At 40.5% G+C, this 19,150-nt stretch overlaps 2 protein-coding genes across 3 annotated transcripts; both read right to left on the reverse strand.

Annotated features, from left to right (window-relative positions):
• Positions 1–1,261: 1,261 nt before the first annotated feature.
• Positions 1,262–8,559, reverse strand: casq2 (calsequestrin 2). The gene is made up of 11 exons (XM_049594817.1): positions 8,009–8,559; positions 5,224–5,308; positions 5,044–5,144; positions 4,828–4,939; positions 4,276–4,349; positions 4,068–4,198; positions 3,933–3,978; positions 3,780–3,834; positions 2,085–2,185; positions 1,910–1,984; positions 1,262–1,813 (listed from the first exon to the last, which is right to left on the reverse strand). The coding sequence occupies exons 1-11, from the start codon at positions 8,243–8,245 to the stop codon at positions 1,517–1,519; spliced, it is 1,314 nt and encodes a 437-aa protein (XP_049450774.1). The 5' UTR covers positions 8,246–8,559; the 3' UTR covers positions 1,262–1,516.
• A 4,569-nt stretch (positions 8,560–13,128) lies between these two features.
• Positions 13,129–16,867, reverse strand: LOC125899722 (potassium voltage-gated channel subfamily E member 2-like). 2 transcript variants are annotated; one of them, XM_049594210.1, is made up of 3 exons: positions 16,721–16,867; positions 14,434–14,794; positions 13,129–14,094 (listed from the first exon to the last, which is right to left on the reverse strand). In XM_049594210.1, exons 1-2 carry the CDS (start codon positions 16,748–16,750, stop codon positions 14,468–14,470), a joined length of 357 nt encoding a protein of 118 aa, XP_049450167.1. In that variant the 5' UTR covers positions 16,751–16,867; the 3' UTR covers positions 13,129–14,094; positions 14,434–14,467. The 2 variants fall into 2 exon arrangements, with proteins under 2 accessions (XP_049450167.1, XP_049450166.1); XM_049594209.1 differs by having other exon boundaries at positions 13,129–14,794.
• Between the last annotated feature and the right edge of the window lie 2,283 nt (positions 16,868–19,150).

The raw sequence follows: 19,150 nt of genomic DNA on the forward strand, positions 1-19,150 counted from the left end.
AGGGACAGTTCACCCCAAAATCAAGAAAGCCTCCTCTTAGTGCTAAAAAACCTCTCCTGTTGTTTAAAATTGTGTTTTTATTTCACTGTGTGCAGAAGGAGACAAGAAGAGAGCAATGAGTTACAAAAGAAAAGACGACACAGCAAAGCAAAGTGAAACTACAGGAATGCAAGAGAAGAAGAGCAACACAAAGAATTAGCATCGTAATGAGCTTTCCAGAGTCAATCCAGTGGTGTAACGACAGTATTATCTCCCCGTGCAGCTGCTGCCTGGCCCATTAATTCAGGTGAGAAATAAAGCCGATGGAGATAGAGCAAGTGATGAGAGATGAAAAGAGATTAGAGGTTTGCTATTGAAAATGGAGGCTGATCAGCATGTGGTTTTACAATTTCAAAGCTGTAACCCCCCGGGCAGAAAATACACCGAGGTAAACCGAACATTGAATCTTAAGTTGTATTACCTGAAAGGGCGCTGGAGAATGAAAGCAAAGAGAAATGCAAACACATATTTACCACCCAGTTTGGTTTATGGACACTGAGGACAATGAGCCACAACATATGTAATGGAAGAGATTATAAGTAAAAGAGATTAGGTTTTGAAAGTGCTGCTCAGCGGTTGAGGAAGTACTCAGATCCTTCATTTAAATAAAATTACCAGTACAACAATGTAAAGATGCTTCTGTACAAGTAAGTCCTGCATTCAACATTTCACTCAAGTAAAAGTGCAAGTGTATTATTGGCAAAATGTAATTAAAGTGTAAAAGTAAACTATTTATTCTGGCAGATATCACATAGAGGGTTCTCAACATGACAGATCAGGTAAGAGAAGAAACGAGAACGTCCTGCTGCATAATGTTTTACTTATATTTTAGACTCCAGTCTTTACTCTGAAATAATAAGGAGCTTTATCACCCTGAGGTGAACATTGATATTTGTAACTTCAGTTCCTCGCCAGAAAGGGCTATCTGACAGCAAGATAAAGCAAAAGCAAGTGGCCCTTTGGTAGGTGACTAAAAATTAACCAACTGAGGCAACATTTGCGTCGCTTGTGAAACAGCAGCCTCACCCATCAGCTGTGTTGTGAACTTCATGTAGACAATTTCTGTATTTGCAGTGCTTCTTCTAAATGTTGCTCACGTGTCATCATATTGGTGAAGATGTTTCTTTATTTGCTCGAGTAGAGTCTGTTTGCATTTGTTTTCATAAATTGCAGTGCATTGTGCTTTTAGGGCCACCATAATAATGTGGAGTAGTCCAGAAACTTAAGTCCATATATTCTTTATTTTAAAACCTAAAACCCATTCCAGGCTTATTTACATTGTCAAAAAAGACATTTTGGATATTAAATAGATTTATTAATGTCAGCAGAAATATTCAGTACAAATCTGACATTGTTTTATTTGTGAAAAGTCATTTTACTGTACAGTAGTTTATCTGAAATCCATGTTGAACTCAGCCTGAAGAAAAACACAGAAGAGTCAACACTTACTAGCATTAGGCTAGTTTGCTAGGCTAGATTACTCATCGTCATCATCATCATCATCGTCATCATCGTCGTCGTCGTCGTCATCGTCGTCGTCATCGTCATCATCGTCATTGTCGTCATCGTCGTCATCGTCGTCGTCATCATCGTCATCGTCATCATCATCATCGTCGTCATCTTTATTGTCATCATCGTCGTCATCGTCGTCGTCATCATCATCATCATCCTCAGTGTTAACTTTGCCAGAGAGAACATCCTCGATCCAGTCCTCCAGCTCCTCTGCAGTGGGCAGATCTTCCTCGTCGTCCATCTCCATCCACACGCTGTCGGCCTGCTCACAGACACACCGACAGAGTGGACAAACACTGTCAGGACAAACTCAACACAACACTCTTATCGCGTCAGACAGGGTGCCAGAGTGACTCACATCTGTGACATTGACAACTCCGATCTGTGGTCTGAACAGGTCCACCTTGAAGGTCTTCTCCCAGTAGGGGATCAGCTGAAAGGGGTCACCAACAAAAAACAACAAAAAATACCATTAGACATGCAGCATGTAGCTAAACATTTCTCCATGATTTCTTTTTTATTTGACAGCTCACCAGGGGGAAGTCGTCAGGGTCGATCCAGACGATGCTGAGGTCAGGTAGGTGGGTGTTGTCTCTTGCCACCTCCTTCAGGATCTCCAAGAACTCGTAACCATCTGGAAGTATTTGCGCATAACATCGAGTTATAAAAAACTCTGCAGCTGAAATATTTGAAGAAATAGTTTGACAATTTTGGAAATACACTTATTCCTTTCTTCCCAGGAGTTAGATGAGAGTAATGGCACCATTCTCATGTTTGTAAATGAAATACTAGACTACAGCCAGCTGTCAGTTGCCTCGGCTTAGCACTAGAAGAGGAACAGTTAGCCTGGCTCTGTCCAAAGGTAACAAAATCTGCCTACCAGCACCTCTACTCTAAAGCTTACTAATAAAAAATAAAGACTGAAGAAAAATAACTGTTCACCCAGCACATTGATCATGGCTCTCTGTTTCTCAGTTTTGTGCAGTGACTTTTTAAGTGTTTCACCCTGTTTCCAGTCTTTGTGCTAAGCTAACCTAACTCCCTGTTGGCTCTTGGAAGTAGACACCATGACATCAACCACTGGTCTGTGGCTTTGAAGCCTATGGTTTGGCATTTTGATTGTCGCCATTTTAGATTTTGGAACCAGAAGTGACCAGAGGTGATCATATTTGGACAAGAGGGTGGAGTTTGGGAGGAGTGAGGGGTAGATCTGACCTAATATACCTAGCACACAGCTCACTCCAAGTAGCCAGGCACAGCCACAGTTGCCATGAATGTTGAAATTAGCTGTAGAGACCAAAACTGTTTTTGCACCAGGCTGTTTACATGTTTATTTCTATTGTTCAGTTGGGCATTTTATGGGGATTGACTCGCTTCTGGAGCCAGCCTCAAGTGGCCAATTGAGGAACTGCATGTGTGTGCACTTCTGCCTTGGCTTCATTTTTCAACCCTGCAGTTTGCGGCTCAGTACAAACATAAGTTCACTCAAAGTAAAATTGAAATGATTGCTATGAAACCTTTACATTTGTTGCCTTTCAGTTTTTGTGTTGACTTATAATTTATTCAAAAGCATGTTTTATGGCCATTGTCATTACATTATTAGATTTTTAAGATAACATCTTAATATTCTTATTATTAAATGTTTTGTTTGCTCTGCATTCTATTGTATTAGTTTGTCTTTGTTCTATTTATTAGTGTTTTATCTGGTTTATAGACTGCTGCAAGGACAACATTTTTTGTAGACCAACTCTGAAATTAGCATTCCCCTGGTTCCCTCGACAAAAAGCCAGTGGGATTTTTTTCCAGTGGATTTTGGATTGGAGCAGAAAATAAGCTCTGTGGCAAACAAGTTTATACTTACTGTTTTGTTCAGCAAGATAATATTCACAAATAAACACTATTTTATGATTTTTAAAACATACATGCAATTGCCAGAAGTACAAAAGCTAATGTAAGGCTATAAACTAACTACAATATGGTCACATGAGCATGGGCATGATGATGTTCTGTAGTCTCATTTAGCCACTTGTTAGCAACTGCATTTTTAAGACACATAAAGGCTCACTTGTATGACAAGTGCTAAATATATAAAGTTTGATTTATTACCTGAATGTCACACAAGAGTTATCAAGCCATTTGCTGTAAATCTCCAGTGTTTATATGTTCTACAGATTGATGTTTATCCCCTCCAAAATAAAACAGTGGCACTGCATATAGCAAACCCTTACCGGGGTCCTCCTCCTCTGCAAAAGCCACAATGTGGATGCCCTCTATGTCATCCTCCTTCAGAGAGGAAGACAAGTATAAAGGTCATGTTACTAAAAGTGTCTGGGAAAACTAAATTTAAACTTGTTAATGTCTACAGCCAGACAATCACTCACCCAGGTCTCAAACATATCTTCTGCGCGCAGCTTTCTCAGAGTAGGTCTGACAGCAGAGAAAACACATGAAAGGTGAGAGTAAATATTTATAAAATAGACCTAAAGTAAAAGACAAAAACAAAACTGTGTGTTTACCGTCTGTGTTCGGTTATAAATTCTACCAGCTCCTCCTCAGAGTGAGGTTTGCCCGGGATGGTGACTGGCTCCTCCATGAAGGGCTCATAGAAATCCACCTCGTTCAGCTTCAGTGTCAGCTCCTTGGCCACCTGAAGCAACAAAGCACGGATCAGTCAAGAAAAATGAGGCATCGGCTTACTTGTTTGTTTGTTTGTTTGTTACTTACAGATTTCTCAAATGTGGCAAAGAACTTAATGTAGGGCTGGAACTGCTCTGCAGCCTCTTTAAATGCTTCGTAGTCTGGGGATGAAAGAGGGCAGGGAGAAAGAAGGAATTAATATACAGTGTTATTAGACTGTATTGTGTTGTAAGCAACAGGATTTAGCTCTACTCGTGTTTTCCTAGTGACACATCTGTTTGTGCTTCCTCTGGCTGTTGTATACATGACATTTGCACATAAGGGAGCGGAAATAGCTGAACTTTGACCTCCACTTAATACTCCCACAGTTGGTCAGACGGGATGTAGCTGTAGCTCATCACCACAAGTATACTACTCTAGATTCAGTTCTTCCACGGCATGTGAGATGGGAGCAGGCAGTGGCAGCTGTGTGTGCAACAGTGGTAAAAATGGATCTGTAAATCCCGTGGAGATGAGGGGGTTAAAATGCACTTGTGTTATAATGGAAGGCATGAGCCACGGAGAGCCCATCACAGACTCAGCTAACAAGAGTTGTGTTCAGACAGCAAAACATTTTACAAACATGTATCACACACTCACGCTCAGAGTCCTCGTTCTTGAAGTAACCGATGAGGCGGATGTCTTCCTCCATCCTATCAAAGGCTCTCAGCTCCAAAGCATTTCCTATCAACTCCACCGGCTCCTCTAACAGCTACAGCCATGCAGACAGAGAGAGAAGCAACAGAGTAAGCTTGACGAGACTGGTGTTGATTGGTGCTAGCAGCTGGGAATCTCCTCTTAAATCAGGCTACTCACGTCCAATAAGAACTCCACCAGAATGTTAGCCGAGAGCAAGCCGTCAAACTCAATCACCCGATCGGCCTTGAAGACATACACACTGCCCTCCTCCTCCAGGCCTGTGATTGAGGGCAAACAACTTTCAGGATTTTGCTGCAAGTATCAATCAGATATGTGATGCTGTATTCATATACTCACCCAGTTTCTTTGCCACCTTTACATCTTTGTGCGAGTCGACCATTCCAAACCCAATGTCTTTCTCCTCCATAACCTGAGCTACAAGCTGCAGCCAAAAGAAAGAGATCATGATGGACTAAATGCTACGAACAAGACAGATCACATAAGACAAATATCCGTTTCCGTTCTGAGCTCTGAGAACAAAAAGTCCCAGATCAGTTGAAATATTCATCGAGGCAGCTTTTGTGAATTAAATAAATAATGGGAGCTTGACTGCAGGTTTGGTTAAGGTCTTAAGAATCCCAAAGTTGGCAATATGACAGAGGTGCTCAAGCTGCAGGAGCCACAGAGACACGGTTACATAATCACCCAGGCTGCCTTGTTCTAAATATAACCAAAGCTACAGTATATAATTGTTGTGGCAATTGTTCTGTGAAGTACAGTAGGTGAGAAAAGTGAGATCCTCCTGCCACGAATAGAACAAGGTTGTCCACTCTATGATTAATGTGTTGATCAGACATAGATTTCATGGGGGATGCAGGGGACATGTCTCCCTCAATATTTACAATGTGCAAAGTAAGTAGTAAAGATGGAGAGGACTTTCATTTTGCTGAAAATAAAGAAATTACTGCAATAAAAGCTCAAACTGATGCAGGAAATTACACCAGAATGCAGGATATTAAATGTCTGACGCTCAAAATTTCCTGCTCCAGCTTCATTTGGGTCCCCCATCCCACCCCCTCAACGTTTAAACTAAACCTACACCCTTGTCTTCAGTGCACAGAGACAAGCTTTGTTTGTATAAAGTTAAAGGTGTCCTGTGGAGTTTTGACCGCTATGCAACGGCCCAGTCGCCAAAAGAAAATGTTGGCATTGTACGTTTCTGCAAATCATGGACACCTTCAATTTGTATGCTTCATATCATGTGTCATATCAACATTTCTACAAGGTAAGTGGCGTAGTTCTGATTATATGCATATGAGCTGACTTTGTCGTCAGGAGGTGAGGGGGATGGTCGATGGGTTGAGACCTTGGTGAGATGGCTGCCAAGCTGCAAACCAGTGTTTGAGACCGACAAACAAAACTAGCATTTTTAGCCGTGATGGTGCCCCCCAAACCACACAGACCATATCTGGACAAGAGGCCGGCACTGTGGAGGAGCGACGGGTGGATCTGACTCAGGACAGTATCGGTTTCTCAGTCTTTATGTGTTTGCTTCTTTCCAGTCTTTATGCTAAGCTAACTCCCTGTTAGCTCTTGGAGGTAGACACCGTGACATCAGCCATTGGTTTGTGGCTTTGAAGTTTCTGGTTTTGGCATTTTGATTGTCACCATCTTAGATTTTGGGAGCCAGAAGTGACCAGAGGTGATCACATTTGGACAAGAGGGTGGAGTTCAGGAGGAGCGAGGGGTAGATCTGACCTAATACACTGGCAAACAACCTGTCATTCAAAGCAGCCTGCCCTTAATTTTGCATAACTTTAAGCCTTGATAAAAAAAAAAAAATTAACTTCCCTGTGTAGTCGTGAAGGAGAAAGTAGCTATAGAGACTGAAACTTTTTTGTTGTACCACTGTAAAGTTGGCCATTTTGACATTATCAGGACTGACTTGCTTCTGGAGCCAGCCTCAAGTGGTTGTTCAAAGAGCTGCAGGGTTTTTTGGCACTTCAGCGTTTGCGTCATTTTTCAGCCCTGGAGGTCGCAGCTTGGTCCTGCCATCCGTTTCACGCTATTCCACTGATCTACAGTTGGTGGCACCAACAAACCCAACAATGCACCAACAATGGCAGTGCAGAATTAAATTGCACCTTTGAGTTTTTTCCGCTAACAAAGATGAAGTCAGCAGATCTCAATCAGGTTGTAAGGCTGCTAAACCACTGCAAGTTCTAAATATTTGGGACAAATCAGCAAATATGTCAAATATTATGTGACCTTTAAGAAGTTCATCATTGCGCACAGTAACTGTATGTGAGTGCCTGACTCTGTAGCAACATGGCCCACCTGTGCTGTGTCAAATAAGTGAGGCTAATATCAGGACTGCATGACTGGGCTCGGATTACCTTCAGCAGATCAGAGAGCAACTCACCCTCAGCCATGTGTAACATGAGACAGGGCACAGTGCACACTGTTCCCTACTGTATGGGATTCTAACAAAGAGATTAATTTAGTCTATCAATTAGACGTCAGGCACCAGCTGTTTGACTGAGCCTGAATGCAAAATACGTCCAAGCTGTTTTAGATTGGCTTTCACCCCCCAACAAAGACTACCAAAATACTGCAACAGAGGAGAAAGTAGCTGTGCCCTTCAGATGTATCGCTCTAAAACATAATACACATGAGCTCTTGGTCTGTTTCTGCCATTGGAGGGGAACCACAGGGAGAATTAGGGTGATGTATTTATAAGGAGACAGAAGTGCACATTGAATTAAGCCGATGAAATACAGTGGGTACAGATACACATTGACCTTGACTAAACTCACACATGCAAAGATTAAGACGGAAAGATTTGGAGTTTTATATCTCACCAGCTGGCTCTCTGATTATTTAGGCACTGATATGGAGTTATTATACTCTAAATCTTTTATATGTGTCTGGTTTATTGAACTATTAGTGTCCTTTCCTTCATAACACTGCCACCAAAACAAACCATGTCCTTTCCATTTTCTCTCTTTCCTCCATTTCCTGTAGTGACAACCTTTTTTAAACATTTCAAATTTGATCCATGCTCTTCTTCCTCTGTCCTGTCTCTTAAATGCACCCCAGCACCTCTTCTGTACCTGCTTTTCCCCTCTTCTTAATACTTTACCTCCAGCACCAGCTCAGTCATGTGGTGTTTTTTCTGCAGCTCCTTGTTGTCTGGTATGGGTCCATGGTAGAACAAGCACACCATGCTGTGCTTCTTCAAGGCTTTCTTGTAGTTTTTGTCATTGATGTCCAGGACGCGGTCTTTCCCGTCATACTGTGGGAACTCCAGGCCCTTCTCGGCCGGGGCCAGAGGCACAAAGCTCAGACAGGAGAGCAGGAACAAGCACAGGGACAGCATGGTGCGGAGCTACCACACACCCCCGAGTTTGGGTTCAGTTTCACGGTATAAAACTGCACAATCAAAAAGGTCACCTAAGCCCTTTAAAAGAGGAAGGGGAGTGTAGGAAATGCTGCAGAAAAGTTTTGCAGATAAAAGTTGGTCCGTCAGCAACACTTCTCAAGCATCCCACGTATTGCAGAGAAATCCAACTTCTAAAAGCATCCTCAGGACCTTGCAACTGTTTCTCCCCGTGAGCACTCCTTCAAGCCTTCTCTCTTCAGACACAAAGGCAAAAGAGGAGCACTGTCGGGCCTGTGAGGTGCTGGGGGAGTGGATACCATACATAGCAGCGCTCCTCTCCCACTTCTTGTGCAGGACAGGCCCATTTTTAGGAGACCAGTTGTTTGAAAGCTAAAAATAAAGCTGCAAGTGAGAAAGAGAGATAGCACCGGGGGATTTAATAGTGAGTACAGTTCTTGCTCTCTGTGATGTCTCTTTGAGGGAGTCGGGGATGTGGGAGGAGGGAGTTGAGCCCCGGAGATTTGAAGGGTTCAGTTATTTTGAGGTGTTTAAGTCTGTAAGGACCAAAAACACAGTGGATGTTTGGTTTGGTGCAAGAGCAGAGAATGATGGTGTATTTTAAGTGACAGCAACAGGTGTGCAAAGGGCAGCTCTAATAATCTGTGTGTGGTGGTTGCTCTGCAGATGTGATCTCATGAGTTTAGCATGTGCATTGGACCATGAAGTGTATATATTATATTCTATAAAAACATGTTGGTTGTGCCTTCTTGGTTTCTAAACAACGTTCCTAATTTCACTCTTCACAAACCTGCACACTGGCTCAAAGATCTTCCTCTTCAACTCTGTATTTAGTCTTCACCCTCACCATTTTTACAACACTGACAAAGACGCAGCAGCTGCACCTCTATTTTTGCCTTCCTCTTTAGTCTTCTTCACCTCCATTCTGAAGTACAATAGTTCTCTAGCTGCTTAAGAAGGAGCCTCTTCTGCCCTCTGCAGGTGAAAACAAAGTATGACCTGCTTAATTAAGACATGCAGGGATTCCCAAACAGAGGTACTTGTATCCCAGTGGGTATTTTCCACAGTTTCAAGGGGATGTGTGAATTATGCCGTATCTCAGCTTTTAAGAAAAAATATAATCAGTGTTCGGGAAGCTACTTTGAAAGCACAGCTTTGTGAGGTACCAATCTGTTCACACTGAAAGAAGCTGAACTACAGGAAAAAAGACAGAGTTGACGGTGGTATCAAATTATAACAAAATATAATACAAAAAGTCACATGCCAGCATAAAATGCCACTCACTTGAGTTTACAAGTGTCATTAAAAGTGTTATACACATGCGGTGGTGTCATAGTGAGGGAGGGGAACTGATTACACAGCACTCCAATGGTATGGGGGCCCTTGAAAACCCAGGAATGAAAAGTATTTTGAGCCAAGTCAGTGACTGATTATGCTGCTGGTGCACAAGCATACTCCTGTCATGTGTCATGTCTTTCCCCAAGAAAGGGAAATAAGGGTTCCAATAAAGAAAAGAAAGAAAGAAAGAAAGAAAGAAAGAAAGAAAGAAAGAAAGAAAGAAAGAAAGAAAGCAAACTAACTTTGTAATAAAAAAAAATTTGAAAGGTGTGTGACAGATACACAGATCAAGAGAGGAAGGGCGGAGGGGACCACAGAGACTGCTGCACCCCTGCATAGATAAGAAAAAAATGAAAATAAAAATAAATAAAATACCCCACTGTTTATGACAATGTCCATCAGTCAGACACCTGCTTTTTAAAAACCAGAGTCCAGGAGGAGATATTGCGCCAAGCCAGATTGCCCAGCTAGTCAGGTAACTTCTAAAATAGCATGCAACAACTTCTCTGAACATTTGCTTCCCTTTATGGCAGATAATTGTGTAGTTTCAGTAGTTAACTACACAAAATATGGCAAAAAAGTAACTGCTACTAGTTGAATCACTCTGCAAATATGAGTGTAGTTGAAAGATCAGCAAGCTCCTGCAACATGTAGTTAAAATACTAGTTTATATACATATAGTTTATTATTACCCAACACTATGGAAGCGAATCGTGACTAATATTTAAATTAAAATGTATTTGCAGAAATGCTTTTTCATTTTAAGAATGTGGCTGCATTATTTGACTCATAAATAAAATTAATCATCAATCATCCTATTTGCATTTTAATTTTCTTCTTCAAGACTGCTCATTCTTTTACTTAATTAAAATGAAAAAGAAAAAGTCATTTGAGATTTCATTTTCAAAATATGCCCCAGCAAATAGATACCAAAATTCAATTTGAAATGTAAAATTTGAAAATTAAAATGCATTTGCAGAAGTGCTTTTTCATTTTAAGAATGTGGCTGCATTATTTCACTCATAAAATAAAATGTATGGCACATTTTATGCCATAATCAAAAAGAAAACAAAGAAGACATTGCTATTTCATTTTCGTGGTCTGCCCTGCAAAATAGTGACCATAATTCGAAAATGATTTGGCAATCTGAGCGGCGCAGGAGAGTGACGTCAGGAGCCGCTCTTCTTCAGCTGGTGCTACCCATCTAATACAGCAGGGGGCGGTGTGCACATTTGATATATGGATGCATCACAGATCATGGCGCTCCCTGAGATTGTGCTTTCTAAACATCGTAATTTCCCAAGACTGAATAAATACCACACATAGCAACACAAAACTGCTTTGCTAGCTCAGTCATGTTGTAACTAAGATATCTGCTGGAAAAGATAATTTTTTCATGGACTGTTCATTGAGGATACGGAGTTAATACGTCCGCTGACTTGACAGTCATTTAAACTGGTAGCAGGTGCCGTGTCTCTCAGTGTTGGTAGGCACTAGGGTTGCTACGGGTTACCTGCACAGCTGTGGGCGTAGGTGGTGATCAGTCACATGTAGGTTAGATAGGGGAGTCACAGTTGATCAGTGTTATGGAACGAGAATCAGGGGAGGCCACACAGTTTTTCAACCATGTCTGTGTGTGTGTCGAGTGAATGGGTTTTCGTTATAATTGTACTATTTTTGTCTTTTTGCACGAGCTCGTTTTAAGTCTTCTTTACACTCGGCTTTTTGTAGGTGTTTTTAACGTTTTTGTAAGTCAGTGAAGTGTTCAAAGCGTACCATGGAGGACCTCATGTTTGTACACCAACATGAGTTAAAAATGGCTTCGGATTCCCTCAACTGGCATTTTTGTAGTTGGATTGCCGATACACTCAGCTTGAGTTTATACTATGTGGACATTGTGATTTCCCAAAACTAAATAATAGTCCAGCAACTTTTCCGGAGGAAACCCCATGACATTGACACGTTAAATAATTTTCATACATACTGCCTTGGTTTGATTCTAACCCATACAATATGGTTGTCGAATATATGGAGTACCTATTGACATCAGTGTGTAATAAGCCTGGCGGCCATAGCTAACAAGCTGCAGTCAACAAAGACCCTTGTAAACTTGTATACGTTTCATAGATATATTTACACTACTATTAATTGAGCTTTCAGCATGATCTTGATCATGATAGAAATTAAATTGTATCATGCCATCTTGCTGTTCTGCATTAAATTGTTAAGCAAAAAAAATCCATTGATCTATATCTATATCTATATTATCTATATATATTTAATATCAATAAATCATTGCATACATAAGTAATCATCTTAAATATTTAGGCTAATATAATTTAGATCTGCCCTGTATAAGTGTGTGTATATTGCACTGAATGAGTGTTTGGTGCGAAGATGTTATTACCGCTTGTCATAAGAAAACACAATGCGCTCACTTGTAAGGTCCTCTTCACACCTAACACTCATTCAGTGCGCTATACACACACTTTTACAGGGCAGATCTAAATTATATTAGGCAGCTTTGTATGTATGAAAATTATTTAACGTGTCAATATCACAGAGTTTCCTACGGAAAAGTTGCTGGACTGTGTGGTATTTATTCAGTTTTGGGAAATCACGATGTCTACAAAGTATAAGCTTTAAGTACAAGTATAAGCTGCTACCAGTTTAAATGACTGTCAAGTCAGCGGACGTATTAACTCCTTATCTTCAATGAACATCTTCATCTTCTAACCGCTTCATCCTCTTGAGGGTCGCGGGGGGGCTGGAGCGAGAGGCAGGGTACACCCTGGACAGGTCGCCAGACTATCGCAGGGCTGACACATAGAGACAAACAACCATTCACGCTCACATTCACACCTACGGACAATTTAGAGTCACCAATTAACCTAGTCCCCAATCTGCATGTCTTTGGACTGTGGGAGGAAGCCGGAGTGCCCGGAGAGAACCCACGCTGACACGGGGAGAACATGCAAACTCCACACAGAAGGGCTCCCATGCCCGGGATCGAACCGGCAACCCTCTTGCTGTGAGGCGAGAGTGCTAACCACCACACCACCGTGCCGCCCCTCTTCAATGAACAGTCCATGAAAAAAATATTTTTTCCAGCAGATATCTTAGTTACAACATGATTGAGCTAGCAAAGCAGTTTTGTGTTGCTATGTGTGGTATTTATTCAGTCTTGGGAAATTACGATGTTTAGAAAGCACAATCTCAGGGAGCGCCACGATCTGTGATGCATCCATATATCAAATGTGCACACCGCCCCCTGCCGTATTAGATGGGTAGCACCAGCTGAAGAAGAGCGGCTCCTGACGTCACTCTCCTGCGCCGCTCAGATTGCCAAATCATTTTCGAATTCTGGTCACTATTTTGCAGGGCAGACCACGAAAATGAAATAGCAATGTCTTCTTTATTTTCTTTTTGATTATGGCATAAAATGTGCAGTCTTGAAGAAGAAAATGCAAATGCAATAGGATGATTGATTATTCATTTTATTTATGAGTGAAATAATGCAGCCACATTCTTAAAATGAAAAAGCACTTCTGCAAATGCATTTTAATTTTCAAATTTTACATTTCAAATTGAATTTTGGTATCTATTTGCTGGGGCATATTTTGAAAATGAAATCTCAAATGACTTTTTCTTTTTCATTTTAATTAAGTAAAAGAATGAGCAGTCTTGAAGAAGAAAATTAAAATGCAAATAGGATGATTGATGATTAATTTTATTTATGAGTCAAATAATGCAGCCACATTCTTAAAATGAAAAAGCATTTCTGCAAATACATTTTAATTTAAATATTAGTCATGATTCGCTTCCATATTTAAGTGTCCAAGACAGTGAGTGAGACAATACCAGGGCCCTTGAACTGAAGAAAAAATGGAATTCAGCCCTTTTAAATATTATTATATTATGATCACTATGAAACTTTATAGTGACAACATTCACTTTTATATAATCAGCAGTGTTAAATAACATCAAAATCTTAATTAATTTAGGCAAGGCAAGACAGCTTTATTTGTACAGCACATTTCATACACAAGGGCAATATAAAGTGATTTACAGAGGATACAGACAAGAGTAATGAGGAAAAAAATGTATATTATATAAAAGGTCAAATTACTTACTAAATGATTTACAATTTTTTTTAAATCACTATTAAAAATGGCAAAAGTGCAGACAAGAGGCACAAAGATAAAGAGATTATTTAAATTTGAGTGAGTAGGCAGCGTAAAAAAAGAAATGTTTATAGGTTTGACCTAAAAGTGGTCAGAGTCGGGGCTTGTCTAACAACACTGTGCTGCATGATAACAAAACGCTGCTTCACTGTGTTTTGCTCTGACCTTTGGGACGGTCAGTAGGCCAGCCCCAAATGTCCCCAGGGTCCTAGAAGGTTCATATGTCACAAACATGTCAGAGAACGAGCACATTTGGAGGATCACAGGTGGTGTCAGTAACAGGGTACTTGAGTTCATCTGACAGGCCTATGGCAAAAAGGTATTATTGATGTTAGTCTGTAGTGTTATAATGTCTATAATATCTAGAGGTTTAAAGAGCTAAGCACAAGTTAGATGTACAATATTGAGTAGACTTTATTATTCTGATTAGCAACAGCAAGTCATGTGATTAAATTAAAAAATAAATATAATTGTAATCCCTTACAGAGGAAAAAAAATGTGATTAAATTACAGTTGCTAATCAAAATGTTTGTGATTACAAAGGGATTACACCTATTATTTTCTATAAAAAGCTTCTGAATATAATGTTCATTCTGTTGCTTTGCATACGGTGACTGACACCTGGCCCCACTGTCTCGGCCGTACCTGATGATAACGATGATCTGCTGTGAATCTTGCATTATCTAGCTCCATAGTTGGTGACAACGTCACCCTGTTGAGCAGTCCATTCCTCCTTGATGTACTGGTGGTAGGGGTCATTAGAGTGCTCCCCCCTCTTGGATTTGACTGTGCTCACCAGGATGGCCACAATAATGAAGGCCAGCATGCCGATCATCACTGCCAGATACCAGATGACGTTCCTGAAGTTCTCCTCAGCCAGAGTCTTATCCAGAGCGTCGGCTGCAGCTGTCGCATTACGCCTCCAGCTGTCCAGGTAATGGCTCAAAGCACTGGTCAGGGAGTTCTCCAGGTGAAGAGTCAGGTTGGACCAATCAGATGCACTCATCTAGTTGGAGGAAATATGAAGAACTATTTGCTGCTATTTCTAAAAAGTTTAAGACATATTACACTTGTCTATGAAGCATCCAAATTCAGAGCTGTGTAAACTCAGTTCTGCAGCATGCATAAGAGAGGAAAAAGTAGATTTAAAGTAACCCAACAACTATGGGTAAACAAATAATGCACACATTTCACTGGAAAATTTCACACTGTAAGTATTTCTCTGCAGCAGTAGACAAAAGTCATGACTAAATAAGCAACGATTAAGATAAAGAAAAAACAACCGTAGCTCTTATTAGTCAGGAATTTAAAGGGATAGTTCATAGTTTTTTTTTTAAGAGGGGTTGTATGGGGTACTTATCCATAGACAGTATATAATTTACAATAGCTATCACCTGGCACGCCCCCAGTTTGGAGAAGCAGGCTGGAGTCCGACATGGAGGCTAAGCAGTCTACTGCTGAGAAGGGGTTAGACAAAACATATATATTTTAACCGCCTAAAAAAGTCCCACCTAAAAAAGTCTATATCAGTTCCAGTGTACTCTGAATATTTTTACAGCTTTACCCTAATGTTAGACATTGATTTCCAACAGGAAATGACAATCTGGTCTCACTCCAAGGTTGTCGAAATCCAACAAATACAGACTTTAACCTGGGAGTCGATGTTCTCGTCCCATAAGATTACAAAGCCAAACCCTGTTATTTTTCTTAACCCAACCATATGCTTTTGTTGCCTAAACCTAACCAGGTGCGTTAGTTGTTAACGGCAAAAAAACATTCATTCATGGTGTTTTACTGTGTGTTTATAATTTAAGAGAATTTCCTGTGTAAATGGAAGTGTATTTTGAAAGAAGACAATGCATGCAACAGGCAGAAGTTGACACGGCGTCCCAGAATGTCAACATCCAATGCACCAAGGGTACCTTTCAAGTCATATCTGGACATGTAAAGTCCGTGACCAAACGTTGATATGTGACAAGGTTGGAGTGAGAATGTGTTGGAAATGGAGCAGTTATATCGCTCTCTTCAAAGCCAGACTCCGTTAAGAAAAACAATGATTTAACATTGCTGCACAGAAGAGCTGTTGGTCTACCCCTGCCTCAATCTGTTAGTTAGCTTGTGTTATTGTGTGACTTTGGCATTTAAAAGGGTCAGTTCAGATTCACCAAAGTCACACAATAACACAAACCAACTAACTGATCAAAACAGCGGTACACCAGCAGCTCCTGTGTACAGCGAGTTAAAATTACTGGGTTTGTCAATGGAGTCGTGGCTTTGACAAGAGCAAAGATGGAGAACTGTAGCCGTCAAAACTGGCTATCTGACAGAAAGCTAAAGCTGTGAAAATACTCTAAATATAGCATACCCTTCAACTGATACTTATCTTTTAGTTTTGTTGCTTACCCCTTCACAGCAGGAGATTCAAACTGGGGGCACACTGACTATCATCTACTGTATGTAATACTGACTATGGATAAGTACGTCAGACAACCTAACTTCAAAAAATCCAAACTAACATTCTTTAACATTCAAAAACGCAGCTAATCTGCTTCATCAGGACTCTGTAGGCTTCAGGGCCTTTAAGCTGTGTGCTGTAATTTAGTGACTACAGCAAACACTGCTAAAAAAGGTGGATCATATTGCTTTGAAGGCCAGTAAGGAACATCAGCTGAATCTGGAAATCAGTACTGTGTTATGAGTCTCTAAAGCTGCATGCAACAAGTAATCAAGCTTTTAAAAAAAAAGCCAAATAATCAGTACCTAAGCTGATATTTGATTGCTTCAAAATAATTTTGCCTACCAAATTACACCCATTTAAGCGCAGTTCTACAGCCAAGAGAACGTGACAAACAGGATCAGCAGCCTTAAATCATATCATCGTTTACCTAAACAGAAATGAAAAATACAGTATTTTTCATTTTACGGTACCAACCTTCTGCCAGGTTTTCAAAGGCCGCATCATGATATTGGTCACCTTGGCATGAAAATGTGAAAAATAAAGAGGAACTGAGAGAGACAGCAGCTGGTTACAGTAAGAATCAAAGTCATTAACTCATAGAAACAGTCGACCACTGCTCATACTGTGTTTACTTTTTTAATCTTTTCTGCTTGGCTGAACCGTGTGTGTTCACTTATTGTGTGTGTGGGTGAGAAGGAAAGTTACTGGGGCATGACCTTGACGATGTTAGGCATACAAAGTGCTGGTATTTCCTCTTTCTGATAAGGAAAAGTTAAGAGCTGAAAGTCGTTTTAACCTGACACACCCATACATGCAAAAGACATTAATATATGCATTAAAATCCAAATAACAGCATCAAATACAGAGCAGGAAATTAGATACTATGGTTTGAGAGAGGCTGGTTCGTGTGTTTATTCACTTGTAATTCCCCATCTGCCCACACAGAGGGAGCTCACTGCAAGGGCACATAGACAGTCCATAATATATTTGCTGTAGCTCTCCCTAGATGGCAGCAAAATGAAATACATCTTAGACTCATATACACATGCAGTCATGTATTTTTCAGTGAAATGTGAAATGTCTGCCGTGGGGACACAAACATGTGATTTGCATTTGAGTTCAACTGAGGTATCAGTGTCAGTCACAAAGCTGCACCCTGAAGTCATAAAGATACATTGTCTTGCTCAAAGACACTTCAGTGTGTTATCTGTCTGGCAAGAATGCTTGAAACAGGATCCTACTTGCTGTCTCTCCCCCTCAGAGCCACACTGCTGGAGCAGATGACTCCCACCATCTCTGATCAGTCTGGGATCATTTATGTTTTTCTGTGCAGCGCCAGCGGGTGGATGCTTTGCCGGCTTTCTGCTCTGTAAAGTGAGACAAGAGAATAGGGGGGACAGTATGTGGAAAGAGCATAAGCACAAAGAAACACATACATAAACGCAGAAAACTGGAGCTGAAAATGAGCCTGTAACAGGTGAAAAAGCAGCCTAAAGGAAAGGGAAAGGATGACAAAGGGGTACAGAAAAGCCCCTTATCTGACGTGCAATATATCTTGCAAATTTTTAAACTGTTCTATGCAAAAAAAATCTCATGCAAAACGTACCTTATGGAAATCAAAATTTGCATGTGCATATGTGGTTAAGTGAGTTTTTTGTCCACGTTGATGTTTCACAATTTAGAATTAAAAAAAGAATCTGGAATTTTTCCGTTGGCTCAGTGTGATGAAAGAAGAACGTTACAACACAATGTGTGTTGAAATAGACTGACACCAGGAGACCAGCACATCTGATGCTTTCCACAATAAAAGCAAGAGATTCTGTATCAACCTGAACAGCTTTGTTTTCTTTCCCACATTATGTATTAAGTAAAATAACCCAGAACAGTAAACTGTAGACAAATCTTTAACTATAAAATAAATCTTAAATATCATTATACAGTGCAGCTGCATGCAAAAGTTTGGGCACCCACAGTGAAAATTTAGTTTACTGTGAAAAGTAAGTAGAAGATGAACTGATCTCCAAATGGCATGAGGTTAAAGACGACACAGATTACTTAATAATTCAATATTTTCCAGTTTCAAAAAAACAAAAAAAAGGACCTGAAGCAAAAGTTTGGGTGCTCTGCATGATCAATACTTAGTTGCGACCCCTTTGGCAAGTATCACAGCTTCCAAACGCTTTTTGTAACCAGCTAAGAGTCTTTCAATTGTTGTTTGGGGAATTTCCACCTGTTCTTCATTGCAAAGGGCTTCTAGTTATGTGAGATTCTTGGGCCATCTTGCATGCACTGCTCTTCTAAGGTCAATCCAAAGATTTTTATTGCTGTTTACAGGTAGGTCAGGTGACTGTAAGAGCCTCTCTGCAAAACCTTCAGCTTGCGCCGGTTGAGGTCGTCCATTGTGGATTTCGAGGTGTGTTTAGGATCATTGTCCTGTTGTAGAAGCCATCCTCTCTTCATCTTCAGCTTTGTTTTTACAGATGGTGTGATGTTTGCTTCGAGAATTTGCTGGAATTTAACAAAATCCATTCTTCCCTCTACCCGTGAAATGTTCCTCATGTCACTGGCTGCAACACAAGCCCAAAGCATGATTGATCCACACCCATGTTTAACAGAGGACAGGTATTCTTTTTTATCTTTTTATGCTCATTGTGTCCAGAAAGTCATATTTTAACTTCATCAGTAGAACAGTGCGCCACCACTCCAGAGTCTGCTAAATCTTCCTGCAGGTCTTTTGCAGTCAAACGGGTGTTTTGATTTGCCTTTCTAGCAATCCTAGGAGCAGCTCTCTTGGAAAGTTTTCTTGGTCTTCCAGACCTCAGTTTGACCTCTGCACTTCATGTTAACTGCCATTTCTCAATCACATCATAAACTGATGAAACAACTACCTGAAAACACTTTGCT

This window comes from Epinephelus fuscoguttatus, linkage group LG13 (assembly GCF_011397635.1).
Source record: "Epinephelus fuscoguttatus linkage group LG13, E.fuscoguttatus.final_Chr_v1".
In the NCBI taxonomy this organism is placed as follows: Eukaryota; Metazoa; Chordata; class Actinopteri; order Perciformes; family Serranidae; genus Epinephelus; species Epinephelus fuscoguttatus.